This window comes from Crinia signifera, chromosome 3, assembly GCF_055691185.1.
Source record: "Crinia signifera chromosome 3, ASM5569118v1, whole genome shotgun sequence".
NCBI lineage: Eukaryota > Metazoa > Chordata > Amphibia > Anura > Myobatrachidae > Crinia > Crinia signifera.
In genome coordinates, this window is record NC_139219.1 from 118,848,964 (window position 1) to 118,863,475 (window position 14,512).

Genomic DNA, 14,512 nt, shown 5'->3' on the forward strand with positions numbered 1-14,512 from the left:
TTCGTAATTGTCCAAAGGTCTTAAATAGCTCTTTGGTATAAATTTGTCTGACAGTGATATCATTTTGAACCCATATATTATCGAAAGATATTTTTTTTAGCTCTGAATATTTTTTATTAAACCACAATTGGCATTCAATGTCTATCCTTGACCATTCCCCAGCAGCATAAAGAGATCTCCATATTAAAATTGCCTGATGGAGAATAGGGGGTAGTTTATATGTAGAAATTCCTGATAGGAGCAGTGCAAGTGGGGAGTCCCAATGGCCTAGCTGTAAGATATGCCTGTAATAGCGAGTCCTTTATATTAACCCAACCCACAAGGTGTGCTGCTTTTGCTGCCATATAATCGTTTCTTAAATTTGGAAGGGCCAAACCGCCCTGTTTTTTTAGAGTTATATAGCGGTTTAATTGCTATACATGGCGTCTTATCATTCCATATAAAGGAGACTATTAATTTTTCTATTGCATTAAACGCTGCTTTTGGAATATATATGGGAAACTTTTGCCAGATGTAAAGATATATTTTGGCTGTATTACCATTTTAAACCTATTTATATGCCCAGTGAGTGTCATGGGTAACTTTTTCCATGTATGCATACGCTCTTTAAATCCAGCTGTCACTGGGAGAACATTAAGGTCCACATAGCTCTTTGGAGAGGGGGTAATCCATATGTCAAAATATTTAAATTGTACCTTCCACTTCAGTAGGGATGTGGCCTGCTGATCTTCAGGTCTATGACCCGATATTGGTAATATACTTGATTTATCCCAATTAATACCTAGACTTGAGAAGTCACCGAATTTATTCACCATGTCCAGCATTTGCTGTAGGGTTTCCCAGCGTCTTGCAAAAAAAGCAGCATATCGTCTGCATATAAGTCTGACATCCTCAGTCTCCCATTCTAATGCCCCTTATTTCTGGATCTGTGCGTACCAGGCATGCAAGTGGTTCTATAACTAATGCGAATAAAGTCAGAGAAAGGGGACAACCCTGTCGAATGCCCCCTTTCAATTTAAATGAATTAGAAATATACGCATTCACAGAGACTCTTGCCACCGGAGATGCATAAAGTAGCTGGATCCATTTAATGAATTGGGGACAAAATGCCAATTTCCGGAGCGCAGCCCACATATAATTCCATGCAACTGTATCAAAGGCCTTGGCTGCATCCAAAGACACAACCACTGCCTCTGTCTTTAGGCACTGACTTCTCTGTAAATGGTAATATAAATGCAGCAAGTTTTGAGTTGTAGTTCTCTCAGGCATAAACCCTGACTGGTCTGGGTGTACTATGGTGGTTATTACTCTATTAAGCCACGTGGCAATCATTCTGGCAAGTATTTTAACATCTGTGTTTAACAAGGAAATTGGCCTGTATGATTCCGGGAGAAGAGGATCCTTGCCTTTTTTTAGTATTAATATAATTAATGCCTCTGACATGGTGGCCGGGAGGGAGCCCAATTCTGGTAGTAAGTTGAATAATTCTGTGAGATAAGGAACAAAGAAGTCTCCACATTTTTTATAAACTTCAGCAGGAATTCCATCCCTTCCAGGTGCCTTAGAGGCTGGTAGAGATGATATAGCCTGCCCCACCTCCTCCCTGGTAAATGGAGCTTCTATGAGAACCTAGTAACATTGTGTTATTTTAAATGTTAGTATACATTTTTTAATAAATTGAATCTTTTTAAGTGTAAACAGTCCCGCTTGTTTATACATAATATCCTCACACTGAGTGCTGCTTTTGTCCCTCTTTTTTTGCATATTGTATTTATCTGTATTTATCTATGGGGTGGGTGACTATACACCTCACCCAAGCAGCAGTCCATTGGCTAAGCAACTCCTAAGGCGCCTGACTACCCCCATTGGTAAATTGTATTACTTCTACACATAGTCTCCATTCGGGCTGCGAATATGAGCTGCTTTTCCAATTTTCATGATAGACTAAATAGAAGGCAGACCTATTTTTCCAAATAGGAAAAACCATTAGAAAGAGACATGGAACACAGTGAAGAAAATTTAAAAGATGATTTCTTTAAGTTAGAAAATTTGATGAAAACAGAATTAAAACACTGGCTTGACGGTGCTAATTTACAGAAATATATAAAACAAAAAATGATCCCGAGGGGTCTAAGGCTATTTTAAGCCTTCCATATTCCAAGAGATCCCTGAATTCCAGGATAAATGGGAATCTGATAGATAAATGTTCCATGTCCCTTATGGAATTAGTAATAGAGTATAGAAATGTAGAAAACAGTAAAATAGAAAGCGAAATAAATCTGTTAAAAACAAAATTAGATCCGTCATCTCATACGAAGGAATATAAAGAAAGAGACCAGAACCTATCATAAAAAATAGAGAAATTTGAACAAATAGTGATTGACAACAAAGGTAAAAAATTCCAAAGGAATCTTACAGATTACAAAAGGAATCAAGTCAGAACATATAGAAATAAATATAGAGAAAAAAGATTACGATCACAAAAACAATCTAGTGAACAACATTTAGAAAAACCATATCAGAAAATACCAAATAGAGGAAGACAGAGAGGATATTCAAAGAATCAAGGACAATATCAAAATCACAAGAAAATAAGACTAATATCTACACAAAGAGAGTTTGAACAAGGAGCTAGACCTAAAAATACCCACATACTGCCAGATATCCAGTCAGAGGTTTTTTTTAGAACAGACTAAAAAACTTTGTACCTCAAAACTCAGATTGGCAAATGGGATCCAAAAGAAGGAGAAATCAAAGTTCAGAGGAAAGAGGGGGAAAGACAGAAGAAATTAAAATTGGAGAGATTACGTAAAAATATCTTTAATCTCTCCTACAAAAATCTTACCGCTAGTGAACTCAGCCTTTTAAATAAAGGACTGAAGTTCTCACCTTCAGACCCCAATATCTATAGTCTTTTTGTCGAACTAAATAGATACATAAGAACCCTCTGCAGGAAAACATACTTTGCCCAAAAAACCCTAATTAAAAGAGATGAGGACTCCATTCCAATTTTATTTTATAATGGAGACCAACAGGCACTCAATGATTTAGATATTTTATGGGAAGAAAATAATGTGGATTACACCAACAAAACTAGACTCATTTATGATATAAAAGAGAAAAGAGGGAAATTCAAAGAAAAATCTGAATTTTTTCCCCATTAAATCGAAAGGATCCAGTATAGATTCCTTCTATAAAGTCACTCTAGAGGATTTTAAAACACTCTGTGGAGAGGTGAGAAACCCGATCAACTCCCATAATATACTAAAAAAGAAAAATCTGATTAAGTGGGAAAGTTGAGCCCTAAATAAATTAAAAACGGATCCCACAATTATAATTAGAGGCAGATGAGGAGGGTGGTCTCGTAATTCAAGATAAAAAAGACTATATTGAGGAAGCAGAAAGACAGTTGAAGAACACCAAATTCTACATTCTGATTAAAAAGGACCCAACCATTTCTTTTCAGATAGAATTAAAACTGATACTAGATGAAGCATTCACTGAAGGGATCCTAAATAAAGATAAGCACAAATTTCTACTTTCTGACCACCCCCTTATTCCTATATACTACCATCTACCAAAGATTCATAAATCCATCATCTTCCCACCAGGCCGTCCAATTATATTCTTTAACATACAACTTATCATTATATGTAGAAACTTTTCTCCAACCCCGATTTTAGGATAGCACATTAAAGACACTTCACATTTTCTCAGTTTACTTCACAACCTCACTTGGAAATCCACCTATTCATTCATCACACTAGATGTAGAAAGTCTATATTCAAATATCCCACACACATTAGGAGTCACAGCTATTAAACAGAGACTAACAAAATATGGAGACTTGTCAGAAGCCCATAAAAAATTTCTATTTGACGCAATACAATTTATACTTTTTCACAATTTTTTTTTTTTGTTTAGAGACCAGTACTATCTTCAAATCATGGGTACTGCAATGGGGACCAGGTTCGCACCCAGTTACGCCAACCTCTACATGGGGTAGGTCGAAGACCGCCTTGTGTGTGTGTGTGGGGGGGGGGTGCGCGTGGGACGCGAACCTGGTCATCTACGGTCGATTCACTGATGACCTTTTTGTCATATGGGACGGTGACACATCATCCATCAACACTTTTGTCTCCCATTTAAATTCCAACACGCACAACCTAACTTTCACACATCACACACATCCCACCACTATTAACTTTTTAGACATTACAGTAGAAATTATTAATAATCAAATCACCACACGTAATTATATAAAAGACACCAATGTCAATAATTATCTACATTTTGAAAGCTCCCACTATCATCCTTGGATAAAAAATGTCCCTAAGGGACAATTCCTCAGATTGAGGAGAAATTGCTCGAATCTTAGCTCACATGAAACACAAGCTACAGATGTCAGAAGCTTTCTTGGAAACAGGATATCCAAAAACATTGGTTCAAACAGCCTGTGAGGAATCTAAAACTAAAGGTAGAGAAATACTAATACCACCAAAGTACTCTAAACAAAATAAAAAAAAGTGACATTGAACAAGAAACAAGAATACCTTTCGTCTCCACATAGTATGATTACTATTCAGATATCAAAAAGATTTTTTGTAAGAATTACAATATCCTTAAACAAGATCATGTATTGCATGATCTACTCCCACCTGAACCTTCCTTTATTTTCCGTAAAAAACAATCTCTGAAAAATATCTTAGTCCAAGTTTCCTTCAGAACAAAGAAATAATGGATACTACTAAGAATATTAATTGGTTAAATAGCACCAAAATTTGTGGCTGTTTTAAATGTGGGAAAAATCGATGTATAACTTGTGACTACATTCAGAACAAAACATTTTCAGTCACAATAGGAGATCAAAAATATAAAAAATTAAGTTTTATTAATTGCAATACGTCTTATGTTATTTATATGCTTATTTGCACATGTAATTTAAGATCTATTGGTCGTACCACACGACCATTAAAGCAACGCTTCCTAGAACAATGTCAAAATATTTTGAATAAAGTCCAGACACCTAGGGCCATATGTAATAGGGTGAGAGTTTCAGAAGGTGAGAGATTTTGGGAGAGTTTTCCCCCTTTTTTTTTAAAGGAGCAATCAATTACACAGCAAAACCAGGTTGATTTTGTCATGTAATTGATTGCTGCTTTAAAAAACATGGGAAAACTCTCCCAAAATCTCTCACTTTCTGAAACTCTCACCCTATTACATTTGGCCCATAGTGTGCCTAAACATTTCTTCCAACATCATAATAGCTATCCTGATCAAATTAAAGTTATTGGTCTTGAACATATTGCTCCAACGAAACGTGGAGGCGGTAGATTTAGACAATTATGTAAACAAGAAACCATGTGGATGTTTAAGATGAATTCCATCTACCCTGATGGTCTTAATGAAACAGTAGAACTTAACAATAATAATTAAATGAAATAGAATCACTATATAAATATAAACAAAAATAAGAATAATATAAAAATAACAACCATAATAACAAAAAAACAACAGAATTACGAAAATATCTCACCACTGGGTAGATGGAAAAACTCAATTAGAAAATATATGTGCACTCTGTGAGGAGTATTCAATGTTTTTTGAGAGTCTGGCTCACCGCTCACTGTTCTGTGTCCCTGTGATCTCGCTGAAGCACTTGGCACGTTTTCTCATCTCCTCATTTCTGACTTTCCTCAGTATTCAACGTGTGGCCAGTTTGCCAGGCCCTTTTGCGAACTTAGCATAATTATGCGAGTTCAAATGGGAGTGCTGTAACTGGAGAGATCTGTTTTCTCCTACTCTCCACGTGAGCTGGTCAGACTGGAATATTCCTGAGCAGGGTGTTCATCTCAGCAGCGTGTCCCTCGCATTTGTAGACTTTTATTTTCTCCCTCGGCCAGCAGGGGACACTGCAGTCTTCACTTATGGGATAGAGTTGGTGTACTGGAGGAGTCGGCACTTTAAGAAAGTTTAATCGTGGCTGGCTCCTCCCCCCTCTATCCCCACCAGACCTCAGTCTTAGAAAAAGTGCCTGGAGGAGTCGGTCTCCTGGGCAGGGTCTCTTATTATAAGATTTTTATTTTTTATTTTTACTACAAAAGCGACACAGGCACGAATGCCTGCTCCGTGGGATCCTGGAGGGGTCCGGTCGATACTGCACGCAGTGCTTCTTCCGGTACCCAAGCCACCTGAGCAGCCGCTCAGGGGACCCGCCGCAGCTGCACGTGGCTTAGTGTTACGGGTCCAGGGCTCTCCCCCGCACTCCAGGAAGGCTACCTTTTTGGGTAAGCGGCGCTGTGCGCCATTCAAGGGGGCGGCCAGTCGGAGCGTGCTGGCCGAGTGAGCGTAGATGTCAGGCTGCAGCACGTAGTGCTCGCAGCGCTGACAAGCAGGGCTGAGGCTTTTCAAATGTACCGCCTGGGAGCGGCGTGAAAAAGCACGCGCGCGTGGGGGGCGGAGCTTATCTCTCTCTCCTCACGGTGGGCGCCATTGCTCACACCGCTACTCAGCTCCAGCATCTCTCCAATCCTACGCCTGCAGACCTGGTTCACCAGTCCCTGCTTGCACCGCTCAGCGCTCTCCCCGGAGATAACAGGGGTACTGTGAGTCATAAGGGGGTTATTACTGTTTGTTATTTCAGTTATCTGAAATATCAATTGGGAGGGTAGTGGCTCCTCTCTCCCTATTGAAGCCAGGCCTCAGACTTCTTCATCCTGTCCTGTGGGTGATGTCTGTCGGTGTGTGTGTGGGTCTATAACTGCATTACTGTCTGTTTAATACTACAGTGTACTATGGCAGGAAAGGCTACCTCTTCCAAGGCAGCTCAAAAGGTATACACCTGCAAAAACTGCAGGGATCAGTATACCCAACACAAAAAGGGAGTTTCCCTTTGTGAGACATGCTACGCTGTTACACAGGTGCCTGTGCTCATACAGTCACCTGTACCTCAGCCCCCTGTGCTCATACAGTCACCTGTTCCTCAGCCTCCTAATCAGATACCTGATACATGGCAGACTGTTCTAACTAACCTCACAGCTGAATTAGCAGCATCTAAGAGGGAAAGAGAGGTTTTTCAATCTCAATTGACACAACTCTCTTCTACGGTTGATTCTATACAGCAGGCTATATTACCCTCCACACAGGCAAGGCCCTCTTCACCGGGACCGGTGAAAAGGATAGTTGCCTCTGTTTTATTTGTCTCTGATGACGAAGCACAGGCACATTTAGATGATGCTGACATTAATGCTGACGAACCTTATCAGGACTCTATAGCGGATGATCAGGACGCCCAGGGCGTGGAGGGGCTTATAAGGGAGATTCGTTCTACCCTTAATATAGCCGATACATCGGTACCCTCACAAGTATCCATTTTTGGACGGGTGCAGAGGCAAACTATAACCTTTCCAGACTCAGAGGAATTGGACAATCCTCATTTTAAAGTCTGGAAAACCCCATACAAAAAATTTCAGATGTCAAAAAGATTCAACTCTTTATACCCCTTCTCGGCGGAATCCAGGGCAAAATGGGAGACTCCTCCCACTCCTGATGTATCTTTGTCCCGCCTCTCAAAGAAAACTACTCTTCTCATTCCGGGGGCTGTATCTCTGAAAGAGGCTCCAGACAGGCGCCTGGACGGTTCTTTAAAGAACATTTACTCTACAGTGGGGGTGATTTTGCGCCCAGCCCTCGCCTCCTCTTGGGTGGCCAGAGCAATGGAAAATTGGGCTGGCGTCCTAATTAGGGGTTTGGAACAAAATACACCTAGAGATGAGCTATTAGCTTTAGCAGAGTGCATCAGAGATGCTGCTACGTATGTAGGTGAAGCGGCATCTGATGTGTCTATCCTAGCGGCAAAGGCCTCAGCCTCATTCGTCCTGGCCAGACGCACTGTTTGGCTTAGATCCTGGCAGGCGGAGCCAGAGATCAAAAAAGCTGTAGAGGCACTTCCATACTTGGGAGATACCCTGTTTGGCCCGGAACTGGACAAGCTTATTTCTCAGGCCACTGGGGGCAAATCTGCATTCCTCCCCTCCTCGGCTCCTGCGCCAAAGAGGCAGTTTGTTAACCCTACTTTTCGTTCCTTTCGAGGTAGTTCAGGATTCAGGGGCCGTTCAAGAGGTGGTTTCTCCTCATTCAGGGGCCGCAGAGGTCGAGGCAGACCTGCACAGGCCACTGCCACCGCCTCTCATAGAGATCCCAAGCCCACTGACAAACCAGTGGCATGACTGGCTTCCCGCTCACTTGGGGGATCCCAAGGTGGGCGCCAGGCTTTTACTTTTTGCAGAGACGTGGAAAACACATTGCAAGGATGCAAGGGTTACAAGCTTGAGACTGAGCGGGCAGCGTCACCTGTTTGTCGCTTATATTAGCGTGATGTGTCTATCACTAACTAATGCCATTTGATTGTGCTGGGAGACCCGGACCGGAAGCGGAAGTGCGTACCACGGAGGCTTCATGCGTTCCAGGGTCCCAGCGTGTCTACGAATGGGGCAGGTAAGGTTAAAACATTACAGGTGAGGTATGTTTGATTGATTTTGGCGCCACCTGAGGCTCTATATACGTGGCAGCTATTGCATTAAGGCTTATACCCTTGACAAAGGTGGTAGCACCACCGAAACAGACTGTTGGGTAATCTGCTGGAAGTTGGTGACGGGTGTCCGTAGTACACTTTATCTGCAGTGATGGACCTATGATAAGTACCTGTACCTTCCATTTTTTGTAAATATTCAGTATGTTGCCATGTGCTGTTGCTTATTCCCCCTTGGGATTTTTTTCTTGCTATTTTTCAATATAAAAAGCTTTTAAGCAAACTGGTGTGCGGATCACTTTCTACCTAGTGTGGAATCCTGATATATATATATTTATCCCCTTCCCGACATTTGACGTACATTTACGTCATGGTCGGGATGTACTTCCCGACACATGGCATAAATGTACGTCATGCCATCCCGACACATGGCATAAATGTACGTCATGCCATTTAACTGCCACCGCGTCTATAGACGCGGTGACAGAGGGATGATGTCTGCTGTCCCTGACAGCAGACATCTTCCCTCATTGCCCAGGGGGGGCAGCGATGCCCCGGCCATCGGCGATCGCTGTGATTGGCTGTTCAATGTGAACAGCCAATTACAGCGTTTTCTGTGTACCGGCGAATAACGTTCGCCGGTGACACAGGGATCGGTGGTGATTGGTGCTGTAAAGTACAGCACCAATCACCACCGGGTGTAAGGGTGTCACTGGTGGTCACCCCACCTGCCCCCAAAGGCTGTGATTGGTCCTTCGGACCGACGGACCAATCACAGCCATTTCACCTCAGATGAAATAACGGAGACAGCCCTGCAGCCGCCATTCCGGTCAGGAACAGCGTGCAGAGCGGTCTCCGTGCCCATCTGTGCCCTATACTGACCTGATCAGCGTTGGTGGCATCCGTACTGCCAGCTCCTGGTGTGACTTCCTTGTGCTGCTGCAGCAGCGTCATTGTGTCAGAGATTTAAATTGTGTGCTATAATTTTGTATCTGCTGCCCCCTGCTGCCCCCCTTTTGTGCTGATCACTATAAACTAAGTGATCAGCACCTTTTTTGGGGTGCAGGGTTTTTTTTTTTTTTTTTTTTATATATACCCTGTCAGGTTGCACCCACAGTTGTGTGCCTGCAGCCCCTCACTGCTAATCAGTGTTGCATCACTGATCAGCAGTTTTTTTTTTTTGGGAGAGTGCTGTGGGTTTTTTTTTTTAAATTGTTTTTACACCCACGGTGCTTTTGTGGGTGTCCTGTGGCCGCTGAGCGCTGATCAGTGACGGACGTTACTGACCAACATCATCTGTACTCAATTTTTGGCGCAGGAGCTTTTTTTTTTTTCTTTTAAAACTTTTTCTTTTTAAACTTACACGTGTTAAAGCACTACATACACACTACATACCCCCCGTGTTGAAATAAAGTTTGTACCCCCCCCCTACACTATACACTACACTTAAAAATAATAAAAATGTCCCAATCATCGCAAAGACTGTTTTCAGCGGAGGAGGCATATGCCCTTCTTGCCTCTGACACTGACTGAAGTAAGTGATGAATTGACATTTGTCTTAAGCTCCTCTTCCTCCTCTAGTGATGAGGGACCCCCTCAAAGACGCCCCCGTAGAGCAGCTGAGAGCCCCCCCCCAATGATTGATCTCGTATGGACCCCACCACCAGACAATTTTGAGCCCCAGGTTCCTGAGTTTTTGGCCAACCCAGGAATCCAATTTGATAGTACAGGCCTCAAAGAAATTGACTTTTTCAAAGTCTTTTTCTCTGATGATTTTATAAATTTAATGGTGGACCAAAGTAATTTATATGCCCAGCAGTTTATTGCCCAAAACCCCACGTCATCATTTGCTAGGTGGACCCCTGTAGATGCAGTAGAGATGATGACATTTTGGGGTCTGGTGTTACATATGGGCATAGTTAAATGTCCAGAAATTAGGCAATATTGGAGTACAGATGTTCTGTACAGCACCCCACTTCATCGTATGGCCATGACCCGGACTCGTTTTGAGACGATCCTTAAATTTTTGCATTACAACGATAATGCACAGTGCCCACCCAGAGATGATCCCACCTTTGACCGGCTATTCAAAGTCAGGCCGGTCATTGATCATTTCAGCGCCAAATTTGCTGAGATGTACATCCCCCAAAAATTCATTTGTGTGGACGAGTCACTTATACATTTTAAAGGAAGGGTTAAATTCCGCCAGTACCTTCCCAATAAGAGGGCAAGGTATGGCATAAAAATGTATAAGCTGTGCGAAAGTACCTCAGGGTACACCCACAGGTTTAGGGTATATGAAGGGAAGGACACAAGAATTGAACCGCCAGAATGCCCCCCCTCCCTCGTAGATGTTAGTGGAAAGATTGTCTGGGATTTAGTGCACCCCTTCCTGGATAAGGGTTATCACCTCTATGTGGATAACTTTTACACCAGCATCCCCCTGTTTAAGGCCCTTGGTTCAAGAGGTACAGCAGCTTGCGGTACTATGCGCAAGAACCAAAGAGGCCTCCCAAAAACGCACGTTGCCCAATTACTGAGAGAGGGTGAAAGCAGGGCAATATGCACCGAAAATATGTTGTTGGTCAAATATAAGGACAAGAGGGATGTCCTTATACTGACAACAATTCACGGAGACAGTACCACCTCCGTCCCTGTACGAGGTACCAGTACCCACACCTCAAAACCTATTTGTATCCTAGATTACAATAAGTACATGGGCGGAGTGGATCTTTCAGATCAGGTACTGAAGCCGTACAGTGCCCTGCGGAAAACAAAAATATGGTATAAGAAGCTGGCCGTGTATATCATCCAGATGGCACTGTATAACGCTTACGTACTATTCCGTTCTACCAGCCAGACGGGGACATTTATGCACTTTCAAGAGGAAGTCATAAAGGGCCTGATATTTGGGAACCAGCAGGCAGAGGGCCCCAGTACTTCTAGTACTGGCCCCAGTACTTCTAGTACTGGCCCCCGTATTGTATCAGGGCAGCGTTTTCCTAACGAAATCCCCTCCACTGGAAAAAAGGTGCAAAGTTTGCTATAAAAAGGGAATATGAAAGCAAACCATTTTCCACTGTGAAACTTGCCCCGACAAACCCGGCCTATGTATGAAGGAGTGCTTTAAAATATACCACACATCTATGGATTATTAGGTTCATCATTTCACCGTGCTTAAGGGGTCTTGCTAATGTGACATAGCACCCACCATTCATTCCACCAGAATGTGTGCTGCAAAATCCAAATATCACTCCTTCCCTTCTGAGTCCTGCCATGCACCCAAATGGTATTTTTTGGTCACATATGAGGCATTTTCTGTACTCGGGAGAAATTGGGGCACAGATTTTGGGGTGCTTTGTCTCCTTCATTCCTAGTGAAAATGAAAAATTTTGAGCCAGAACTGCATTTTTGTGTAAAAAATTTAATTTTTCATTTTCACAGCCCAGTTGTACCACAATTGGTGAAACCCCTGGGGGTTTGAAATGTACACTATACCCCTAGATGAATTCCCTGAGGGGTGTAGTTTGCAAAATGGGGTCACTTGTACGGGGGTTCCACTGTATTGGTGCTTCGGGGGTCTTGCTAATGCAACATAGCACCCACCATTCATTCCACCAGAATGTGTGCTGCAAAATCCAAATATCACTCCTTCCCTTCTGAGTCCTGCCATGCACCCAAATGGTATTTTTTGGTCACATATGAGGCATTGCCGTACTCGGGAGAAATTGGGGCACAGATTTTGGGGTGCTTTGTCTCCTTCATTCCTTGTGAAAATGAAAAATTTTGAGCCAGAACTGCATTTTTGTGTAAAAAAATGTAATTTTTCATTTTCACAGCCCAGTTGTACCAAAATTGGTGAAACCCCTGGGGGTTTGAAATGTACACTATACCCCTAGATGAATTCCCTGAGGGGTGTAGTTTGCAAAATGGGGTCACTTGTGGGGGGGTTCCTAACTTTTAGCATCTTATGGTGCCTAGAAACCTACATGGTGCCTAAAAAATAATCTCATAAAAAGGAGGCTCCAAAATAAAGTAGGTGCTCCTTCTATTATGAAGCCTGTGGTTTGGTCAACGTGCACACTAGGGCCACATATAGGATATTTATGAAAACAAAAGAATTGGGGAAATCAATTTTTAGTCACATTTCTCTAGTAAAATCTACTGTGTTCCTTTAGAAAATGTATTAAAATTGAAAATCTGCAAAAAAAATGAAATTTTGAATTTTCACCTACACTTTGTTTTAATTCCTGTGAAACACCTAAAGGGTTAACAAACTTCCAAAATGCTGTTTTGAATACTGTGAGGGGTGCAGTTTTTGAAATGGCATCATTTATGGGGGTGTCTCACATACAAGTCCCTCAAAGTCACATCAGAACTGAACTGGTCCCTAAAAAAATCAGTGTTTGAAATTTTCTTGAAAATTTGAGAATTTGCTATTCATATTTTAAGCCTCCTAGTGTCCAAAAAAATTAAAAGGAGGTTGAAATAATGATGGAAACATAAAGTATACATATGGTCTATGTTAGTTATTAACTATTTTGAGTTGTATGATTATTTGTCTCACAAGCAGAAAATTTAACATTTTGAAAATTGCTAAATTTTCAAATTTTTTACGACATTTTGGTATTTTTCACAAAAAAACACAGACTGTATCGACCCAAATTTACCACTAACTTGAAGTACAATGTGTCACGAGAAAACAATCTCAAAATCACTGGGATAAGTAAAAGCAAAAAAAAGTTATCCCCACTTAAGTGATACATGTCAGATTTGAAAAAAAGGGCTCTGTCAGGAAGGCAAAAACAGGCTGCGGCGGTAAGGGGTTAAATATATATATATATATATATATATATATATATATATATATATATATATATATATATATATATTCCTGTGGTGTTCTTCTCTACACTGTCTGAACCATAGGCTATGGCCCCAATAAGTATTTCAGAAAAAACTTGCTCCCTCCATCCCTAGATTAACTAAAGGGTTAATGTTTTCAATTATGATCTACAATTTTTTTTTTCCTAACTTTAGGTTGAGTTTCGTAGAATTTAAATTGTACTTTCTTGTTCAGGTTTGAAGTTCTGGCTAAACAGTACAAATCTATGTACCCTTCTCTGGAAATCGATATTGAAGGTGAACTTGGAAAACTGAAGGTATTTAGAGATTTAACTTTATTTATTTCTTTTTTTGGAAGGGGGCCAATCGCATACAAGGCAAAACTATGCCTTTTTAAATGATTGCCCCTTTTTTAAAAATAAACATCTGTATTCGTCTGGCATCCCATTACGACCGCTAAATTCTTGCGGCATTACATCCTGCCCATAATGTCCATTCCCTAGAAGAATAAACACTTTCATCTTCATGTACAATATACAATGAGCAACCATCTTAAAAATTATTCCTACCAATCTGTGAATGTCATAGTCCAATGATATATCTTAAGGGTGTACAGTAACTGTAAAGGTGCTCACACACTAAGATAGTTTTAAACCATATGGTTGATTCTGACCAATCGGAACAACCAATAATTTTAAAATGAACAGTGTGTGGGCTTGATGTCTATTTTATGCAGGTGTCCATGGCTCGTTCATCAATCCTGCTGATCCCTTCAAAGATGTCATGCAGGATCAGGCCTCGTCATTCCATGTGGCCGACCACCGGCATCCCACTACGGCAACCCCCTGCTGGCAGACAGAGGCCAGCAGCGGGTAGAAGATTTCAATTGAATAGAGCTGCTGCTGATTGGCTGAGCTTTCTCAACCAATTAGCGGTGGTGGGGTGCAGAGAGCTCTGCGGAGTGGTGGAGTCTGAACACCCGTGATCATGGCCACTCTGAACAATTTATGAAACCCTCTGATCGTTTCCTTAATTGTTCTGTGTGTGTCCATGATCAGGGGTGTTCTGGATTTCAAAGGGGATTGTATCCGATATGTTACCCCTTTTACATCTGAGCCGTGACCCGCGTTATTGCCG

General features: G+C 41.6%; 1 protein-coding gene across 1 annotated transcript in view; it reads left to right on the forward strand.

Moving 5' to 3' along the window:
• Positions 1–14,512, forward strand: part of LOC146063734 (adenylosuccinate synthetase isozyme 2) — a 257,360-nt gene that overhangs the window by 142,414 nt on the left and 100,434 nt on the right. Inside the window, exon 7 of the mRNA XM_083176422.1 lies at positions 13,611–13,692. Coding sequence (XP_083032548.1) covers positions 13,611–13,692 — 82 coding nt within the window. The remainder of the gene's footprint in view (positions 1–13,610; positions 13,693–14,512) is intronic.